Source organism: Hirundo rustica, chromosome 12 (assembly GCF_015227805.2).
Source record: "Hirundo rustica isolate bHirRus1 chromosome 12, bHirRus1.pri.v3, whole genome shotgun sequence".
Classification (NCBI taxonomy): domain Eukaryota; kingdom Metazoa; phylum Chordata; class Aves; order Passeriformes; family Hirundinidae; genus Hirundo; species Hirundo rustica.
This window is the reverse complement of record NC_053461.1, coordinates 7,380,381-7,402,964: the sequence shown is the minus strand read 5'-3', so window position 1 is coordinate 7,402,964 and position 22,584 is coordinate 7,380,381. Positions and strand designations below refer to the sequence as shown.

Here is a 22,584-nt window from a genome sequence, read left to right as displayed (position 1 = left end):
CCTGATTTCTCCTCTGAGCAGCTGAATTGTGGAGCAGCCTCTCGTGTCCACAATGATCAAAGACCAGCAGAATTACTGAACTGCCTGGTCTCTGAGGAGCTAAAATCCAAAACATCCTTGACTGCACAAAAAAATTCACTCCACGCTCACTGCAAAGCCCTGAGTTTGTATGTCTCAGCTCCAGGATAAACATGGACAGTAACTGCTGTTCCTGACTGGAGAGAAGCTGATGGAAAATCACATCCCTAATTCCGACACTGATCTAATATCCCCTGGAACTTAATTTCCTCATTAAGCTCAGCATTAAGCCCAAACACAACAAGGATTTACCAGGCAGCCCTGGCTCTGAGCAGTGCCCAGCTTGGAGCAGCACAGGGCTTGTTCTGCACCTGCTGAGCACCAGCACAGAGGGGCTGAATTCTGCTCCCATCCCTCCTCTGCAGCTGGCAGGGAGCAGCAGCAGTGCTGAGGATCCAGTGGGACTGGAGGGGAGCTGGTTTTACACTCTCAAAAGTGGAATTATCACAGATTCACAGAATGGTTTTGGGTTGGAACAAACCTTACAGCCCAGCCAATGCCATCCGTGCCATGGGCAGGGGCACCTTCCACTGTCCCAGGCTGCTCCAAGCCCCACTGTCCAACCTGGCTTTGGACACTTCCAGGGAACCTCCTCTGTGTCAGGACCTCAGGACCCTCACAGTAATGGAGAATAAAACACTTAGAATTCATTCCCTGGTCCTTGGTCTCTAAGGAATCTGGAACCAGCATGATGGAGGTCCCTGCCATGCAAGGAGATGTAGGGGCTGTAAATCTTAATTTTTCCAGAATGGGTTTTAAATCTGGTTATATGTTTCCTTTAAATGATTTGAAAATAGGCTCAAAGATTTCCTGTGTCACTGTTTTAAACAAGATCCTACAGCAGTAAATCCCAGTCCTCGTTTAGCACTGGGTGTTGCTGTCAGAAACTCTCATTTCACATGTGAAATGCAACCCACATGGAAAACAAACTTCTTTCACTAACATGATGTAAAGTAGGATGAGTTTACTCGGTATTTTTGGTGCTGCACAAGACTGAAATGTTGCTTGGCAAATAAAGGCTCATGTATCTGATTAGCAGCAAAATACAGCTGATGCCTACACTAATATTGACCCATTCAATCCAATTTAGCACTGGAATTTGGCTGTTTGAAGATACACTGAAATATCTGAGTTCTAACAAGCTGGGTCAGGAATCTCTGCTGGGACACAGTCAACACTGGCTGCAGGAATGGTTTGGTTTGGGTTTAGTTAACACAGGTAGGCTCAGGAGAAGATCCCTGAGGGCTCACAGAAATATTCACAAAACTTGTCAGCCCCCCCAAAACAGTCACTGAAAACAGCAAATGTTGTTCCTAACATAGTGTTGGTTGAAATGGAGGCAGATCCCTGACCCCAGCCCTCTCTCAGAACTGCGTAAGGAATTATGAGAGTGAAAAAGAGAAGCAGAGAGGATCCCTTCCTCGTGATGCTCCTTTCCAGACCTATGCTGAACAATGAAGCTTCATAATAAAACTTCAGGTGAATCTACCCAAAAGTTTTGATACTGGCCTGACCTAACTGCTTCTTTTAACTGCAGATTTAATGGCAAATAGATCAAAACTCCAAACTCTGCCTCTGCCAGGACGGAATTCTGTGGGAATGAAGCGGCAGCATCCCTGTGGCCCTTCTCCCAAGCTCCTGGAGAGCGTGTGGAGCAGGATCTCTCAGAGGGCAGTCACACACACACAACATCTGTGCAGGGCAGTGAGAGGAGAGGGAATTTGACACAGTCAGGAGAGAAATCCATCAAATCAGACAAGCTGGGGGTTGTGACGTACCATTGACTAAGCTGGCATTTGCATTATCAGTGGCATTTGCACCTGCTGCACCATCTGTGGCTGGAGGAGGGTGGGAGGAGGGATGGGAAGAATCTACTGAGCAATAATGGATAAAAAACAAAAGAAAACAAACAAACAAACAAAAAAAAACACAACAAAAAATAATGAATAAACAATAACAACGCGAGCGAATGCACGTGACAGAGCAAAAAGCCTCGGTGGCTTTGTTTGCTCCCAAAAGCAACGAGTTTGAAATTAATTAACACAAATTTCCAAAGCAACGGGGCATTGGGAGGGTGTCATAAAGAAAGCTGAAAACTCAAATAATAATAACAATAATAACAATAATAAAAAAGATAAATAAATATGAAACACATTTAGCAAAGTTAAAGGAGTTGGTGAGAATTGACTGTACACAGTCCTGTGTACATTGCTTTAGATCTTTTATGTCTTATTTTCTGTACTTTAATGTAATTTTTGCCTTTTTAAAGTGATTGAAATATTTCCTTTGGAGTTAATTTACACAGTGCAAGGGTAGCTTTTAGATTTGCAGTTAAAAATGTGTTAAATCTATATCTGTACATAGTTCTACATAGCAAAATTATACATGTTTTATATGTTAAATAATTTTGCACTTTATGCTTTATCATCACTGATGCATCCCAGTCTAACAGGGCTTGATCCATGCACATTGATCTGAGTAGAAATATGGAATTTTCCCATATTTTTATGTGGGAAAGGCAAATGTAGTCTTGAGGAGAATAAGGGGTTATTTGAAATCCAGATAGTGGACATGGCACATTTTCTGGTTTGTGGTGACATGAAGGAAGGACAAAAAGAAAACCCTCTTCTTCTTTTCAGCAATTATCCACATATTAGAGAAAACTGGACAAGAAATCTTTTCCAGCAGGAAGGTGAAAAGCTTGAAGAAGGTTGTGATTTTTGTTGTTGTTGGTTTTTTTTTTTTGGTTTTTTTTTTTTGGGGGGGGGGTGGGTTTTTTTTTTTAACAGTAAAGTTCAATAAAATTAGTCTCTGCGAACAATAGGTAATTTTTTTTTTTTTCTGGTAGTTAATTGCTCACAATGGAACCAAGTCCTCCCATGAATCCTGACTGAGACTCTCAAACTGCTCCAGTCCTCGCCCCACAGGGATTATTTCAGGCTGTACTGGGTTGGTACTGCAGAAGAATGGGCTGATTTTATTTACAAATGGCAAATTGGGAGGAGAAAATAAACAGCTCCCAGGATTTAAAAAACACACCCTGTGCAACTGCGTTCGGGGAAATTTCAATTGCAAATTTGATTACTGTGGTGGCAACGACTTAAACTGTTTTGGTGACTTGTGCTTGTTCTTTATTCCATTTGGATCCCCACCCCAACCAGCACAGCGTGAACTGCTCACAGCAAATCAACTCTTCCACATTAAATACTTTGCAATTTGCTTCTGGAGAACAGCTGATTATTCAGGCTGAACCTCAAGATTTGCGACACCAACAATGCCTGCACACCAAAAGATTTGGCACCAGCAACCTCGTTGATTCAAAATCATCCTTTAATTTCAACTTGACTGATTCAAAGGTGATTATTTCAATCAGCACTTCCCCCCTGATTTGCACCACTGGATGGCGTACAGTTCTTACTCTACCTGGAAGCTGCTGTTCCTCCTCCTGTTTCACACCTGCATGATGATTTTTGAAGTGTTAGTGAACAATAAAAGCGCACACCCACATGGACTGAGAGGGGCAGGATTTCTGAGAACTGCAGGTTTATGTACCAGAGGTTTTAATTTGAGTTGGTGCCACCAGCTCTGCCCAGGCAGGAGCACAAAGCTGCCAGCAGCATCAGAAAACGTGGAGGAATTCTCTATGTTATGGATTTTTTTTATATTATAGCTATTTCTACAGAGCTATATTCAATTAAATTCTGTGTCTGCATCCAAGTTCTAACAGAGCTCTGTAGGAATCTCTGTCTCTGGGCAAGTTACAGCCACGCTGTGGGGAAAACTCCCTGATTTCTCTTTTTCTGCCTTTCCAGGCGCTTCCTGGTGAAAACTGAGAGAACCAACAGAGTCCTGATCCCAGCCCAGTTAAACCCAGCACAGGGAGCTCCCACACCACACAGGAGTGAAGCTGCTCCTCCTCTCCTCCAGAGCTCACCAAGGCTCTGAACGACAGCAAGAGCAAATTCCAAGGTGCCACTCAAAACTAGCCTGGCATAAAAATTTTGCTTTGTGGAGCTTCAGTCTTTTCTCCTTTTAATTCTCCTGGAGCTCCCCGTGCCTGGCAGCTATTGTGCATTTCTGTGCAGAAATGAAATGATAAACATTTCATTAGGTAAAAAGGGATTTCCCCAAAGCTTCAGGGAGTGAAAGGCAGCCACTTCTTGAACGTACTCAGAAATGGAAACTGTAGGTCCTGAAAACCATTTGAATTTGGCCTTCCTATCTGCTGCTGCAAATAAAAGGAGGGGGAAAAAATAAATGGCAGAATCATATTACCTGACAGATAGCAAATGAAATTTTCAATAAAGCTTTAACTGCTCTTTTTTTTTTTTTTAATTAATAGTGAAAACCACTAGAAAGAGCAGAAATGTCTGAAAAACCTGTATTAACTGGCCCTTAATTATGGCTGAAAGACAAATATTCTTAGGACAGACTTAGAACAAAATTGTGGAAGCAGAACAATTTACAAGACTGTGGGAAGAAAAACTGGAAAAGACAGACATTAAATCATGTTTCTGCTGAGCGTGCAGCCCATAAATTAGCAAATGCTTATGACATCATACTGTAATAAGGTGAAAAGTCTAAAGTGGCTTCTTGATTTCATTAACTGATGCAGGACATGAAAGTAAAACTGTCTGCTAACATTTACTGCTACATTCTTGGCTGTTACTACTCTTAGCTCGACCTTTACACCTGAAGAAATTAAAATGCCTCTCAAGTCAGCCACTGACATTAAACAACCGAGCTAGCAAAGAGCCACAGCTTATCTTTATTTTAGTCCTGAAGCTCCAAGACAGATGCTATGTCCATGGCCAAGAGGTTTTTTCCCTGAGGAAAAAAAATTAAATTGATAGAAAAGCAGAAAATCTTAGCAAACTGTAGGTGAGCATGGATTCATGTAGAGAAGCGAGTATGCCCAGGTATTCCCTTGCATTTCATATGGACTGGGAGCCTGCAATTTCACACTGGAAAAACATCTTGTTATCCAATGGGTTTATTGGTTAACAGCTTCTGCTGTTTTTCTGTGTGACATGTGATGATAAAAATGTATCATAGAAAAAAAAAAAAGAAAGGCAGTTGGAAAAACCGCATTCATTTGTCAAGAACAGAGGAGAGCTCTGGCTGCACAAAGCCCAAGAGCTCTCTTTGGAGCATCCTGGGCCTGGGAGATTTACCTTTCTTGTCCTTCTTCTCCTCCTCTTCTCCCCCAGCTCCCAGCAGAGTGAAGATGATGCCAGTCTGGGAATTCACCCCCACAGCAGTCACCAGCATCCGCCCAGAGCCTTCCATGACATGGGTGCCTGAAGAGAGGCAAGAAAGGTCACACAGAGCTAAAATAAATTAAAAAAAAAAAAAGGTGCAAGGCTTTTCTGATGGTACTGAGAGAGATTTGTAATATAAACCTCTACTGAGGGGGATATTAGCACATTACCAAAATAAACCCTGTTGTGTATTATTCTCAACCAAGAATTAATGCTTAAGCACAAACCTCAGACTGCCCATCCATCACCATCAGATTCTTGTTAAAAGAAATATTGTCACTAACCAAGTTTGTCTTTTGCAAGAAAACAGCTTCAGCAAAACATCACAAATAAGCAAATTAGGTCATCCACCCCACCCCCCCAAAATTTTTTTTAAATAATAATTTAAATAATAATAATTTAAATAATAATTTAAAAAATCCATTCAAACCTAAAGCCAGCAGAGACTTGGTTGGTTCAGCCAGAAGAGAAAAGCTCTGAAATTTATCAGAGCCTCCATTAAGATGTGTCACTATTTCCAAATACATCCAAATACATTTTAATAAAGAACTCGCTATTTGTACCCCTGTGTTTGCTTCTGAGGGAATCTTCTCCCGAACCGGGCGACAAAGGCAGATAAAAATATTCTCCAAAAAGTGTCATTGGCTCCTCCGCTCCCAGAGCAGCTTTCCCAGGAGCACAGGCACCCAGCACAGCTCCAAGTGAGCTCTGCACACCCGGAGAGGGCAGAGCAGGAGCTCCGAGGGGCTGGGGCGGATTTTACCTGACAGCAGCATCGGGTCTTTGTCCACGGATTTGCGGACCTGGTCGGACTCTCCAGTCAAAGAGCTCTCATCGATTTTGAGGTCATTGCCTTGGATAAATATCCCATCAGCAGGTAGAAGGTCACCTGTGGTCGGAATGCGGCAATGGAAAACCACCATGAGATTGCTTTTATAACTGCATGATGAGGTTTGTTATAAAATCACAATTAATTACATTAAGAGGTGAAATGAAAGCAGAAGGGAAGGAATTACTGCTTATTCTGTCCATGTGAGCCTCAGTATTGCAATCCTGCAAGGAAAGGCCTTTTATTGCAAACATTTCATCCCAGAATCCAAATGTATCACATTTAACACATGATGGACGTCCCCATTGTGGGGGGGTGGCAGGGAAGAACTCTCCACATCACCTGAAGGCTTCCTGAAGGCTTCCCCATCCATTTTCATAGGAATTAACAGCAGCTAATTAACAGCTGAGCTGCCCTTTCCCCTTCCCTCCTCAAGAAGCCTGAAGGTAAGTCCAGGAGAAATGTGATGGCTGATAGAAGAGGGATATTGCTGGAATTAACAGCTCACGCCAGAGGGGACAGAGTTCCTGCAAGAGTCTTTCACTCCACTGGAGCATGGGGCTTTCCCTGTGGCATGGAATTATCAGGCACCTGATCCGGGGGATCAGTCTGCATCTGAAGCAACTCGTGAGGTGATCACCGAGGCCCAATTCCCTTCTGCACAACACTTAAAAATACTTCCTCTTATCCCTAACTTGACAGAAGTTAAAAGAAAGAAGTCTGAATAACATAATCCTCCATGACAGAGAATTACCTTTGTATGAACAGTTCTCGTCCTGGTCAGTGAAAGAAGTTTACACCAATTAAATTGATTTCCTAGTGCAGTTTTACTGCAGGTTATTAAAGGTTCTCCTTTTGGTCAACCATGGCCAACACTGACTTTTCTGCCATGTAAATCCAACATAATCCTGCCAGCAAAGTATATCCATCCTGCTGGGACGGGCCAGCGGGGCAAACAATGGTTCTGAAGGTCGTGCACTCACCATATTTCACCTGCGCAATGTCCCCAACCACGATCTCTGCCACGGGGATCTGGATGACCTGTCCCCCTCGCACCACGGTGAACTTCTGCTCCTGCTCGATGCGGCTCTGCAGCCCCCGGAACTGCTTCTCCTTGCTCCAGTCGTTGAAGGCAGTGACCAGGACAACACAGATGACAGACAGGAGGATGGCAGCACCTTCAATCCAGCCAGCTTCAGCCTCCCCCTCATCCTCAGCTCCCCCCGTTGCGGTGCCACACCCTGCAGAGGTGTTAAGGAGCGGTTTAGGGAAGGTCGGGTGTATCACAAGAAATAAAATCTGCTGTGACGTGACAAGGTGAGGTAATGGAGTTACTTTTCCAAGCACTGCCTGCTGATGAAATGTGGCAGAATGGGGGGAAAAGACAAATAAAGAGGTCTGTGGGAAAGAGAAAGGAAATAAACCAACAGAAATCTTAGTCCTTTTTGTTTTCCTGGTGAGCGACCCGTCCTTGGTGAACCCCAACTAAACAAATGGAAAGGGAAAGCACCAATTCTGTTATGTGATAGGGGACTCAGAGCTTCACCTGAGCCACCAAAACCTGCAGGATAGGAATAAGAATACTGAAAATGACAGGAAGGACTGAAACAATGAATGACATTCATCAATGCGAAGCAATGGCATTAAATTAACATTAACGCCCTTCCAGATTAAATTAAACAATTTTAACACAATTATTTTAAACAATTTTCAACATAGTTTCTAAATGTTCTCAACTAAACACACTTATAGGGAACAGTTGTTAAAAAATACTGGGGTAAACTGAGTTTATCAGCATTTCAATTTGATTATGAATGTATTAAGGAGCATTGAGTAAAAACAATTCCCTGATATTAATTCATCAGTCTTCCCTACAGAGAAATACATTGGGATGCTTCTAGAACTGCAAGTATGCTATTCCTGCCACCAGCAAAACAGTATTAAGAGAATAACTCTATTCTGAATTATTTTATATACCTCTGCTAATTGTTTATTTCAAAGTTGAATGCAATTAAAATTTAAAAAAATGCTTCCTAGATAACGTTCACCAAAGGAAGGTGACATAGTTCTTCTTCTTACTGAAAGAGCAGCTGGAAGAAATACTGGACAGTCAAGGACACATTGCAGAGTCCCAATCCAGAGAAACCCCTGCTGATGGGAGAGAGAACTCATCCAGACCAGCAGAGCCTCCTCTCCTGAGGGACCTGGGAAGAATTTTTTCCATTTGCCGCAAGAGTGGGAGCAGGAATTTGACATCATTTTCCACCCTACCCAGGTACCAGGGGAATCAGCAACTCCATTTCCACCTCTGACTGAAGTTTAATTTGGTTTATTCATCACCTCTCACTAGAGAAAATCAACAACCAGTTTGGTTTCTATATTTACATTAGAACAGGAGCATCATAATTCCTTAACTGGCTGAGTAATTACTCCGGCATGTGAACAATAACAAAACTACCGAAAGTCAAAGGAAGAAAGTTGAGGCTGAGAGAGGAAGAAAATTGAAATAAAGGAAGTTTTTTAGCCCAGTTCTCTGTAGTTTACACTGAGATTTCTGAGGGCAAGGCAAAGGATTTCCCAAGAGCAGGGGCTGTCCTGGCAGGGATGTCCTTCCATTGCTGCCTCACCTGAAACTCCAGCACAAGAACCTCTCTAAAACCACTCCAACAGCACTCAAAGAAGAAATTAGGAAAGTTTTTTCAGTTCAGTACCTTCCACTGCTCATCTCCAGTCACAAATGCAACCCAGAAACCAACCCTGGAACCTCCCCCTGCAGCAGAACGGGGATTTTGGGAAGGACTAATGAACTGTGCTCTGTTTGACCTTGATCATCCTAATTGGGCTGTGTTACATTTTTAGATTCCTTCTCCAAATTAGCAGATTCACTTTTGTCTTGATTGTTTTAAGTGGTTTCCTAGTGCAAGTTATTCTGTTTCAGCAGATACAACACTAAAATTCACTCTCCCTTTTTCATTAGATATGACTTAGAATTAAATATGATGAATATTCTGGGGTTTTTTTTACAGCAAGCCTTCTCTTCTGCTTCTCACAAGAGAAACATGGCCTGGTCTGGCCACAATCAAACACTGATTTTATTTCCTTTTCACATGGTTGAAATTTAGTCCAGCTTGTACAAAATTACAAAGGGCTGCCGCAGAATAATATTTCCCAGACCCTTCAGTTTTTTGGGTTTTTTTAAAAACTAAAATCTTGATCAAACAAAATCAAGTAAAAATAAAAATATTTCTTCACTTGAGTGAGGTTAATTTTGTGTTTGTGTTGTCAGAACTGATCACCATGTTCACATAGATAGTATCACGGAGCATGCAAATAATACAAGATATTATCATTAACATAAAAGGAATTACCTGTAGATACCTCATAGATCAAGCACAATCAAATAAAATAATTCATTTTGAGCTGAAATTTTTGTTTTATTCCATCTGAAATGAACTGTTTGTAAGAATGAAAGAAAATCTGAAGGAAAGAGATTGAACTTGGATCAAGCTCTTGGAAAGTGTCCCTAAGTCTGACAAGCTTCCACACTGAATAAAAAATCATGTTTATGACTTAAAATCCTGAGACAATCCTCCACAACCCCATGTGAACAACAAAATTTAAAATGTATTTATATTTTTTTTTCTGTTCATTTTGTTTGACAATGATAAGTTCAGGTGGAGCAGAGGTATTTGAAGGGAAAAAGGAATTTTAGGAGTAGAGAAATGAATTGCTAGACCTCATCAAACCCTGAAGTCTTTTAGAAGGATAGAGGAAACTCTGAGTTGATACTTGGATTTTTGAGTCATTAATGGTTGAGATTCAATGTGGCCTCTCTAGAATTTCACGGGATCCCCTGGCCCAGGTTATGGGACATGCTGAGAAGTCAATCAGATCATCAGAATTTCCCAAAATTTTGCCTTTGCTTTTTACACTCCACAGAAAAGAGATGGGACAAAAGCGCTAAATAAATTAATGCAAAATATTCTTCTTATAGCAATAAACTCTAGCAAAAAACCTATCTTCTTCTTACAAGAGCGAGATTTCTGAGCAGATTTTTTTAAAATATGAAGAGCAGGATTTCAAAATGCAACCTCTGCCCTTTACAAGATGATCCATCTGTCAGGAAACATTGTTTGAATTATGTGGTTCTTGCCTCCAAACCCTTTTAGAGGTGTTCCATTTAATAGGAAAAAAAATAAAGGAAACCTACATCTCCATTGGTTTGAGGCTGTCTAATGTTTTCTTACATACTTAAGGAAAAACAACTGGGTTTTCTATAAATTATAGAAAGACTTACATGGATTTACAGGAAGAAATTTTATGTATTTATAAGGGGGAAAAGACACAAACTTCTTAACTCTATATTTAGATAATCTGTCCTTATTGCAGTACACAGTGACCTCACAGATAAGGAGAAAATAAGAAATACTAAGATAATACATATAATACATCATATTAATACACCTAAGTAGCAAAATTGAGTGTAAAGCATCTAATATTTCTTTAAAATGTTCATATAAGCTTGAAAAATTCCTGTTGGGGTGTAAGATTGCTCTTCTGCTTTCACGTGGCTCTCAACACTACCCAAAAATATGCCTGAGCTTTCATTGAAATGCACGGAGTGAAAAGCATCACAAAGGAGTCGTTAATATGCAGATGTGGTTTGTGGCAGGGTTTTATTCCGAGAGAGAGAATTGTGATGTTCTCATCTTAAATTACATTTAACAGGGGCCCTATCTGTCAGAAAAGTTGCAGAGAGGGAAACAAGTTTATAGTATGGAGCTCTTCTCTAGCTCAGCTCTGAACGCGTATCATGGCCAAAGTCTCACCCTCACAGGACAGAAAAATGGGCAGGGTTTGAAACTGAGGCGCTGATGATCTGCAAGTCAAGGCTTGGGACTCCTTACGCACAGAAAAAGCAGACAGATTCCTAAAATGGATCAATTTATCCCAAAAGGAAGACCCAGGTGAGCTGGAACTCCCCAGGAGAGGGAGAACCTGCCAGCACAGCCTCAAAGAATGCTCAGAAACACAAAAGGGAACCAAGGTGACTTTTGTACCCATAAAATCTGAAAGGACATTACCAGAACCTTGTGGAAGGAGAATAGAACTTTAAAAGCTTAAAGCTGGGCCAGAAATAGATCAGCAAAGTTGGTGAAAAAGTTTTCTGCAGAGGGGGGAGATGAAAGGAAGGAAAAATCCAAAGGAAAGGAGGGTTCAGGAAGGAAAGAATAGGAAAGTTCTGCCACCCGTCACAGGCAGTGAGCCCAGCTGAAGTGGCAGCAGCTGGATTTCCATCTCAGCAGGGACTGGGGGCTCCAGACCTGCCCAGGAATCTGCAGAGCTGAGCAAAACTCCTCTGGGCTGCACTTCATTGCAAGAAAATTCAAAACTAGCCTGAGAAACCCACTCTGCATGAACAGAATTTAATTATATGGAAGGGTTTAGAAGTAAAGGGAGAAAAAAAAAAAAAAGGGAAGAAAGGCATGGGTTATTAAAGGGAAAGTTATAAAAAACTTGAATATGTTTGTGGTGAAAAGGGGAAGGAGAGGAGGAGACACGAGAACAGGTTAAACCATTTCAGGAAAAATGGGTAAGAAGAAGCATCACCAGGTAATAATCTAGTAGCTGCTATTAATCATTTCCACCTCGTGAAAGCTAGAAAGCAAGAAAGGGAAATAATATGAAAAGTCCACAAAAAGCCAGACAACATCACCTGAGAGCTTGCCAGGCTCACGTCCTGTTGGATCTGGAAGGTTTTTACACCATTTCAATATACATTTCTCGTAATGTCAACCAAATCTGGGCAGATACAGGATGAAGCACACGGGCTCGGTGCAGCTAAAAAGAATATCTGCTCAAAACTTCAAACAGTTATCAGGAGATTCTTAAAGCTGTCTTGAAGAACATAATGATTATAATTATGAACTACACGGTCCTGAGCTGCAGCACGGTAATTTTTAAATCAGAAAAAGCACATTTTTAAAAATCTGGGAACATCTGTATTCCTAAATCCCAACCTACAGCACATACCTCTCAGCTACTCATTTCAACCTACACGCTGCTATTTTTAAGCTGAGAATACCTTGTGGCATTTAAATTCCCGAGGAAAATCTCCTCACACCCCCAGAGGTAATTTTTTTAGTCAGTCAAACTGGTTTTGTCATCAGAACGACAAGAGTTCCCCTGATAAAAAAACTTTTTATTGAATCGCTTTCTCTAAAGACATTTTTCCCCTCGCTGCAGCTCCAGCTGCTGTTATTAAAGCAAATTGAGCAGCTCCCAGTTACAGCTTTTTCATCAGCAGAGCTGGGCTCTTGCTCCCAGCACCACCATTGATGATTCTTGCTTTACAAATGTATTTAGCTGTGTAAGGAAAGGAACAATAACCCAAAAATTATGCGATAAAAGCCATAAATTCCCCTCCTTAACAGGGGTTTTAAGGCTGTAACAGACACTGCAGCGTTTATTTCTGCAGATTCCTCATTATGTGGTGTCTTTTGCTGCACAATTTAGTCCCAGGAGTGATTGCCACCAGCATTCCTGCCCCAAATCCTCCCGAGTGTGACGATGCATCAGCAGATGTTGAATCACTTCCCACGAGGGAGAGCAGGAGGCACAGGGCTGGCTGGGCTCAGCAGCACCTCAGAGCCACAGCCCACACAAAGTGACAGAAATCACTGGAATTTCAACCATTTCTGCTTTCCTCTCACTCTCTCCAAGGGTTTAGACAGCCTTGACAAACATTTCCAGGTTACCTGCAGGAATCAGTGTTCTCCAAACACACACTCTTTCATTCCTGCCCCACAGAAGGGATTTACGAGCATGACAAAATCACACTGTAAACACTGAGGTTCAGGGGGTTTGCGCATTCACTAAAAGTGATTTTGGATGCGCATTTGAACCCAATATCAGAATTCCTTGCTTTGTGATCCATCAGTTTGTTATGTAAGGGTTCCAGGGGAGGCAAAGAGCTGCTGTCCCTGTGGGTTCATTTATGTAACTGTCAGCTCCAGAGCTTGCTATTAAATATTTACACTTTTTTGGCATCTGTATGCAAGGAAACAAATCTGGGGGCTCTTGCAAGCATAGAGATAGATATATTCACACATTCCTTAGCCTGACCACAAACATTTCATGAGCACAGGAATGCTGATTGAAATATTCCCTCCACTTCAGGAGATGAGATGTGCCGAGCAAGATTCTTCTGCCTGGCGTCATCTCAAAGGAAAGCATTTTGGACAGATCAGGCAAAGGGACAGGTCATCACCAAAGGACCAGGCAAGTACTTCTACAGGGTTTACATTCACTTTTGTTTCCTTTTGTTATCACTGGAGGAAAAAAAAAAAAAAAAAGGTAAAAAAATGGGAATTTTCATCACAAGTCCTGTTCTTAGAGATAGCAAGAGAAAAACCTTGACATTTGGTTGTTGTAGCTTCACTTATATTGCTCCGAGATAGAGATGTCTGGTAAATATAAACTCATATTCCAAAGGTAAAATGTGAGTTCCAAATGCAGGAATCAGACCTTGAAAAGTTGTTCTGTGTTTATTAACAAGGATTCAAGTGCAGTTATTCAACCACTTGACTTGCAAGTTCACACCCTAGCAGAGTCCTACTTGCAGAATTAATATTTCTGGAGGATGTCTTCCTGGAAAATATGTGAGAAGATTTTTTCATGCCACCCCAAAGTTTTAAATCTCATTTCCTACCATCCCCAGCTGAGAGCTGAGTCGTGTCTGGCACACTGGCAGTGTGCGATGAACAATATCCAAAAGTTTTGTCGGAGATCTGCACATCTCCCATGAAGGGAAGGCATTTTGCAGCCCAACACAGATCTGTAGAAAGCAGATGCAAGTCACTTTGCATTAGGAAATAATTAATTCTTTAATCTGCAGGTCCCACGTGACAAAAAGTGCACATTCTTCACTTTACAAGTTCTCAGTGTGCTGTTACTGACACCAGCTTGAGTGTTAAACTTCTGTCATCCAGTCAGGAACTGGCTCCCAAAGCTGACCTTGTGTGGGAACCCCACAGAATGGAGAGTTTGATGAAGTGGGGCAACACCAGATTGTAGTAAATAAAAACCAACATAACACAAATGAAAATAAACTCCACATTGCAATAAAAATATCAATTGATTCAAAAAACACCAAGCAGTGCTGGATGAGCAGGACCTCATTTGTTCTCTCATTCCAAAGGTGATGGCATTCAAAACAGGGGAAAGAGAAAGTCATAAAGACAGACAGACTGACTGGATATTCAGTCAGGAATGCAGGAAATTAAGAATCAATGATTTTATAATGGAAGGCTTCAAAAAAGACAATTTTTACCAATAAATTTTCATGCAATCTCAATCTTGAAGCAGATCTTTGTAAGCATTTTAGAATATGGTAAAAATCGAGATGGGCCTATTCTAAAATGACCAGTGGAATATATCTTCATCAAAACACTTCAAAAAGAGCTATTTCATTCACTTAAATTTCTGCAGCCCAGTAGGAATTTGCAGAATTGAGTGCTTTTACACAAGAATGTTTACCCCGTAATAATAAACAACCATAAACAGCTTCACAGGCATTACTAAACAAACAAACAAGGAAATATATTTAAAAATACAAAATAATTAAATTAAATAATCATTCCCCTTTAAGATTCTGTAAGTAATAATTATTTGAGGGATTGAGAGGCTGCGAGCCAAAATGACAGGACAGTATATTCCATAGTGCAAGGAAGGTTCTGCAGGAGTAATTGCAACAGTGAGCTTCTCGCTAAAAGAAAGAGCTCTTAGTATGATCCAAAACTACTCCATAAAGGAAAATATTTAGTATTATTTAACTCTCTCTGTAGAAACAGTGAAAGAAAATAAATCAAATATAAAAAATACACTTGTCAGTAATGAGAGATTCTGACATTGCTTTTCCTTTTGTACAAATATCAATGTCCACAAGGAAAATTCTGGTGAGGGTTGAGGCTTTGTTTGTATTCATGCCTGATTTACAAAAAAATAGAGCTACAAAATTCTCCAAATTTAAGTTACCGTTCCAAGAATGCAGAACAGGTGCACATGGTCTTAACTTTAAAGAGTTCTTCTCAGTTTAAGCTTTTTTTCTCAGGATTTTTCATGGAAAAAAGCTGGACAAGCTCAGCTCAGTTCCAGTGCTCAATAAAAATACATTGAGAAATCTGGGTTAGCAGCCAGCCTTGAGACCCCCAGAAACTCTACTGGAGGTAACTCAATCACTTTGACTCCACCAATTGGCTCTCAAGTTCACACTTCATCAAAAACCAGTTTACAGCAATGAAGAGCACACAGCACAAATAAGGGAACCCCTTCAGATTGTGTTGTTTAAATGTCATAAGTATGAAAAAAAAATCAATGCAAAACACAAGCTGAGTTTGAAAGATGTATGGACTAAACTGAATTAGCAACATAGAGAACTGTGATCCCAGAGCTCTGGATGGAACACTAATAAATGTCATTGGTTAATTCAGGGTAAAAGAAGGAGGGAAATAAATCCTTTTTTTTTTTCATGATCACATGTTGCAAGACCACATTTAGAACAGGATATTGTGCCAACACAAATAAATCATTAGGAATAAAACCAATTAGAAATAAGGATTTTTGTTAGCTTGATATTAGCAGGGAAGTGGCTGTCCATATGTTGACATTTACTCACTCAGAAAAGCTTAATTAAGTTTGATTTAGAATTCTAACCTTGCTACTAGGAAAAAAACAAAATGGCAGAGGGAACACTGCAGTTCCTGAGATAAAGTTGTCTTATTAAACATGTATGGATCAAGGAAAAAAAAAAAAAATATATATAATGTGGGGAAAACCTGCTAAGTCTGGAGCTGCAGTTAAGCAGCCATGTTGGAGATAAAGATGCAGCTGGGTTCTAAGAACAGGAAGAGTGCTCCCAGTTCTCATGGAGCAATCCCTGACAACTTCTGATGCCTTAGGATTTTAGCTTTTATATTTCTCATTTATTTGTAACCCTGTAGTTCTTTAGAGTGTAACTCCAAACTCCACACACAGTGTGAGCTGCTGCTCTCCCATTCTGGTCACACACAACAATTCCTCTCCAGACCTGGCAATCAGGAACACCTCACTGCCTCAGGCCTGAGAGATGGAAACAAAAGTGATTTGGGGGCAGCAAACTTGGGGTGAATGACTTCATTACCTGAAGCTGTAATTGGAAGATGAACCCCCAATGTGCAAATGGACCAAACTGATCAAAGTGTGAAACCCATGACCATTGTCCATTTTTGGGTGCAGCCCCGACGGGCTTTGTCTGCCCAAAATGTACCTGAAGGCCCTTCAATAAATAGAACAGCTTTTTATTCCCTTAATTCTGTCTGGCCTCTGTTTTTAGGTAGCCCCAAAAATGCATCACTTCCAGCACTTCTGAAATGCAGCTGGAAGGAGAGGAGGCTCTGAGCACTTCCTCAGCTCCCACTCGGATCACTGAGAGCCCCCAGGAAACACAGAAACCTGGGCAAATAAAGAAATTATTCTCAAAAAGCAGCTCTCATCAGGGCACTCGGCTTTAAATAGAGCCCTGGAAAATGTTTCACATTGACAGAGAACAACAAACAACTCATAAATACGTGCTCAGATGAGAGCTGTCTGTGTTGTGCTCATCCTCAGAGCTGCTTCGCTTTCTGTCTGAAGCACGGGGATGAAAAGAGCAAATCACCGAGGAAGGGTTTTGGGGTGGCATCTGCCTCAGCGATGCTTGTGCCACTCCATCCCTCTTTGACTGTGTTCTGATAGAAATTAAATGTGCTTGCTTCCAAAAATATTCTCCTTTTTTTTTCGTTCTTGACGCTTTAAAATAAGATGTTCTAACAGGGAGGATTTAACAGAAATACGACCGAAAATTCACAAAAACAAAATCGAAAAAAGGTTGATTTTGCCTGGAAATCTCGACAGATGTTTCGCTGGAGCTTCTAAAACCACAGGTTGAGCAGGCAGGGGACAGAGTGGTGATGCCTGACCACACTCACACAGACATTTCCCTTAAAACTCCCCAGGTGTGTGTAGTTGCTTTGGTTGTGTTCTACGCCAGCAGAAGCCTTTTCCAAGGTCTGGCACACTTCACACACCCAGACCATTCAGAGAGAAATCTTTTTCCACCCTGCAGACCCTGCAGAGAGAGGTTACTGAGAAAAGCTGACGAATTTAACAGGTCCCTAATGAGTAATTCAGAGTTTCCAGAGGTTCAGAGCTGGAAAGGCACTGATACAGAAAATTTGCAATTGAGAACCCTAAACAAAAAAAAGAAAACAAACCTGCAATCCCAGAAAATTCAATGAGTGCCCTTGGAGGCTGTCCTGGAGCACCTGGACCTCTCCTGATGCTGCCCCTGCCCCACTCAGAAGGAGAAAACACGGCCAGAGGAGATGGGGAAGATTTGTAGAGTTCAGCCACAAAACTCCCTTCGTAAACTGCAGTGTTTATTGCTTTCAGTCCATTTCTCGTCTCCATTCCTTCGTGCTGGAAAGCTCTAAGGGGTAAGGAATCAGCTCGCTAAAAGATTAAAATTCTGTCATAATGTCTTACAGCAGAAGGCACCAAAAAGTTCTCCCAACATTAGCATGGCCCTATAAAAACAGTTTGGCAGTGCAGATCTCTGTGCTAAGGAAATGTGTCCTGGACTGTGTTTTCCAGTTTATTTTCACCCAAAAGGGTGGGATGAAATCCCCCCTGAATGCACATCCAAAAACACCTTCAGTGTGAACCCCACTGGGGACAAGAAATGGGATTTGTGAGGCAAATTCTTAACTAAAAGTGTTCACATGGATATATCCAAAGCTGCAGGAAATTAGGATTATCTCCATTTAGAATGTACATTCTATATTTTCTGCGTGTTAATTACCCACACTAAACTGAAACAAGAGGAGCAGCATCTCCTGGAGAGAAAAGGCAGAACTTGTGCAAAGCAGAAAAAAATCAAAATTACTTGTTTAAATGCTACTTTTCTAATAGGAGAGGTATATCTGTTTGGGGTTTTTATATATATATATATATAATTTTTAATATATATATATATGCATATATGCATATATGCAAAGTGCTTTCCTGTTCAAAAAGGTATTTCTGGTTTGTTTCTGTGCTTAAACATTTTTTTCCCCAGGTAATAATTTTTCATTCTAATTCAAGCCCACCAACAGTGAGGAGCTGTAAGCACAGGCAGACTTTGGGATGCAGCACAGTTTGTCTCAACTCCAACTGTAAAATAACCCTGATCCAGAAATACTTCATATTTAAAAAGTATTCACATTGTAAAGATTCTGCAAATTTGAACCATATCAGCACCCCTGAGCAGCCCCATAGGGGCTGGGACCTGCCCAGCTCCAGCCAGAATGCCACCCTCCTCCTCTGGCAGCACCACCCGGCTGAGAGGCACTGCTTGAGCTTCGGGCTCTCCCCAGGAGCATCGTCCCAAGCACAGCGGTGCACAGCCCCAGGAAATAAAATCCTGAGCCCTGACCAGTTCCATTGCCCAGCCCAGCCCCACAGGATGCTCCCCATTACCCCACAGCACACAGGACTCCCATCCATTCACACCCCTCCCCAACCTAAATCCGTCCCTTCTTTTGAAAATAACGCAGAAGAAAAAGCATTTCAGACATTCAGTAGCGTCTCCAGGGGAATGATGACTCAAAGGGGCGCAATCTGCTCCCCATGAGCTCAGCCTCGTACAAGTACATGTGACAGTGAGAGTTGGGACACACGGCACTCGCACCCCAACCTGTCCTACTCTCTGCTCCTGGATACTTAGACCTTGCATTGAAGTAATATTTAGAGCAGGAATTAAAAAAGCAAATTCTTACAAGAAGTGAGTTTCTTTAGCCAAACAGATTGGGGTAATGTCTCTAGAAGCCATATGCTGCTTCACCTCATCCACGCATTGGGAGGAGGGAGGTAAAATGGGGGTTTCTGGCAGAACAAGCTGTCTTTAAGAGGGCAAATGCTTCCATTTCTCCCATTTTCCAGACTGCCAACTGCTTCAGCCCCTTTGTGCTGGCAGACTGCTTAGACTGGTTTAAAAAATTCTTGGGGAATCTCAAGGTTTAATTTTTATGATGAATGAGAAAAGAATTGGAGTGTGTGCAGCAACATTCCTTAGAAGTTGAGTTTTGTAATTCTCACAACAATCTACACTTTTGAGATTAATGTATTTTTTTATGAAAAAAAATTTCTAAAAATTTTAATAGCTCTGCTTCTCTTGAGAATGCTTCTCCCTGGGCAGCAAAATAAAACCCTCTGGTGCAGTGACAGCTGGATCGCTGTGATTTGTTTAACAGCAAAGATGATGAAGGATTCCTATTAGGACACATCAGCTTTTAAGGCTGTGTGGCCCTTCTACCCCCTGAAATCCATGATTTTCCATTGATTTCTTACTCTTCAGTGCTTGGAGACCATTATGAAACACTCTCCATGCAGACTTACAGAATGAGACAAACACATCAGAAGTTGGAAGATGTTCACCACTGATGTTTCCAGCATCTGCAGCAAAGTTCTGCAAAAATTTTCAGCCCTTTCTAGGGTTGGTTTGTTTCGTACTGACACAGGCCAGTGTACAGACACTGAAATGGGGTGAAATTTAGGCTTCAAAACACTGCAAAATGTTATAATGAATGGATTTTGGCTCACTTTCTTTTGAAAAAGCTTCATGTTTTCTCCAATACACTTTGTTTAATAGAGAGGACTTGGAGAGATGTCAAATTTTCAATGTCCCAAAAAATTTTACTGGGAGACATTGGTTAAAGCGCACACACCCAAACTGTGGAGTCCATTTTTCATCTTGATCTTGCCTTCAAAACTGGGAGGGCTGGCAAGAGATTTACAGTTGCTTATTTCTATGTGCTGCTATGATTTTAGGAGGGGTGCAAAACAACATTAATATTGGCCTTACAAACTAGTTTTTTGTGCTGCCTACATTTGTGCATTTTTAATGCAATCTACGTTATCACATGTAAAATGCTCTAAAAAAGAGATCAAGATGTAAAGCTGCCACAAAAGACTAGAAAATTAACTTTGTTCAGCTGACTCATTTCTGACATTTCTGAGTTTTTCACTCATTAATCAAATTGATTAACTGCATATTAATAAAACTCAGGGATTTTTCAAGACAGGGAGATGCACGCAACATTTTCCTGTGGAAAATGTCCTAGGATCTTGAACGGGCCCTGCAAGACCCTCAGGATGGAAAAGTCTGGCAAAGGATTTAAAAAATCAATGTGCTCCATTATGCATCCAATAGCCCTCCTGAATTAAAATGCTAAGGGAATTGTAGGCTGGGTTGAAGAGGTGAAGACAAGGTAAAAAACTGATAAATGCTGCATTAAAACATGGAGTTTCTAGTCAATTGTGCCTCACCAGGAAGTAAATGAACCTAATGCCTCAGAGGATGGCACCAGACCTTCACAGGGCTATTTATCTCAGGTTACTTTTAATTCAGTTTAATTAAATTTGGTTCAAGTTCCTCAGCAATCAGTGCTTTCCCTTTTTCGAACCAACTGTTTACTCCCCTGGGCCATTTAAGGCGAGGGGCACAGGAGAATTCCTTGTTCCAATGAATCCTTGAGCCGCTGCTCATTTCTACACCTAAAACAACACAAACGCTCAACAGCCAGGAAGCCAAACCCAATAACCCCGACGTGCCTGCACTTGGCAGGAGCTGAATGCTCTCCCCAGAGGATTTCGCAGCTCCCAGCACCATTTCCCAGAGCAGATGAGGTGGCAGAGCTCCTGCAGAGCCAATCCTGCCGTGCCTGGTGGATCCAAGGGTGGCCTCCTGCCCCAGCGACACCTGCGCGCGGCTCCCGAGCCAAGCCGCGGTTGCGTACGCGGGATTCTATTTCCAGGTTTCCCCCGCCAGGCATCTGCTGTGTTTATACAATCTAAGAACAGGATGACTTCATCACAGAGATGGAAGGTTTCTAGAATCCCCGGGAAATAATAAAAAAAAAAATAACCACCACCAGACCCATTTCCTGAGACACGACGCCTCTTGGAAAGGGAATAGAAGTTTTTTGGTCTGGGCAATGAGTGTGAGGAAGAAAAAAATGTTGCTGGGAGGGTGGGGAGAAAATTGTTGAGAATTGGATACGGAATGAGTGAGAAATTCCAAATATCACCTACCTGAAATTACTGAAATGAGTACAGTTCTGGTACAATTACTGGCAAAGAAAGTAAAGGGATGAAAATCACAGTTTAAAAACTGGGGGGGGCGGGGGGGGATGGAAAGAATTTTATCCAATCTATGGTCAAGCAGTCCTGACATATTTGGCAACATAGAAAGGGGCTTTTCCTGCCTGTTTCACCTTCCATGAAAAACTCTGAAATTCCCTTTAGCAGCCTAAAGCAGGAAAACCACAAACTGCCCTAAGGAAAGGCAAGAGCTGGAACCACAAAATGATGCAGCCACAGTAACAACATTTTGAAGTGGTTTGAGGGAGCAATGGTTCAATTTCATGTTATTCCAATGGGTTTTAATTTTTTTTTTACAAATACCCACACCGAGTGCTGGGGGACTGGGACAGACATCACATCTTTAGAACAGGACATTGTACCTGAGCCTAGCACACACACTATTGCAGCTGTTCTGCTCCAACAGAATTTCAAAGTAGGGAATTTCCATGGAGGAGAATTAGACCATCCAAATTGATGGGAATTTTTTTTTTTTTAATGTACATCAGTACAAACTGCACAGAAATTCAAGGTAGCCAGTGTTACATTCAGCATTTTCACTCCTAAGAAAGGAAGCTTGTTGTAAATTGCTCTATATTTTTTCACCTCTAAATATTCTCTTTTATAGGTATTCTTTCTAATAATAAAATTTTAACTTTTTTTAACTTTTTCCCAGAGATACCCAAACCGACACCTGGTCAAATGTTCCTCACTGTGACTTATTTCCAGACCTGCTCAAAGAGATGAAATGCTCAAAATGCCACAATTTGAGCTGTACTCCACAGGCAAGAACCTGGGAGAAGATGGGGAAATCACAGTATTTCCAAACCCTCACAAGAGATTTGAACAAAGAGATGGGGAAGTTGGTTGGTTGGTTTGGGGGTTTTTTCTAATTGATTTTTACAATGTTTTTTAATCTAAACACCCCTTGGCAGCCTTGGCTTCTGCAGGGAGGACCTTTCCTTCTGCCTGGTGCTCTGGCCCTGCTGGCAGGTTGGCTCCTGCCTTTCCCTGGCTCTTTGGGCCCTGCTGTCCATCCCATCCGTGCAGGGATTTGACATTCCCACAACAGTTGTGCCACAAGTCCGAGCAAGCCTTGCCTCTGTGGGGAGGCTCAGCACAGAAACAGGGTAACCAGCATCCTCACAGGAGCTGTGTGTGGAGCACCTGCAACTTCTCTCCGGTTTCTGGATGTCCTCTCTGGTTTAAATCTCCAGC

General features: G+C 41.6%; 1 protein-coding gene across 9 annotated transcripts in view; it reads right to left on the bottom strand.

Moving 5' to 3' along the window:
* ATP2B2 (ATPase plasma membrane Ca2+ transporting 2) overlaps positions 1-22,584 on the bottom strand; it is a 393,065-nt gene that overhangs the window by 77,273 nt on the left and 293,208 nt on the right. For 7 of the 9 annotated variants that reach the window (XM_040076442.2, XM_058422234.1, XM_058422235.1 and 4 more), the window contains 3 exons: positions 7,152-7,409; positions 6,103-6,228; positions 5,253-5,378 (listed from right to left, as the gene is read on the bottom strand). In XM_040076442.2, coding sequence (XP_039932376.1) covers positions 5,253-5,378; positions 6,103-6,228; positions 7,152-7,409 — 510 coding nt within the window. Of the gene's footprint in view, positions 1-1,856; positions 1,950-5,252; positions 5,379-6,102; positions 6,229-7,151; positions 7,410-22,584 lie in introns of all 9 variants that reach the window. The other 2 variants (XM_058422233.1, XM_040076441.2) reach the window with 1 other exon arrangement.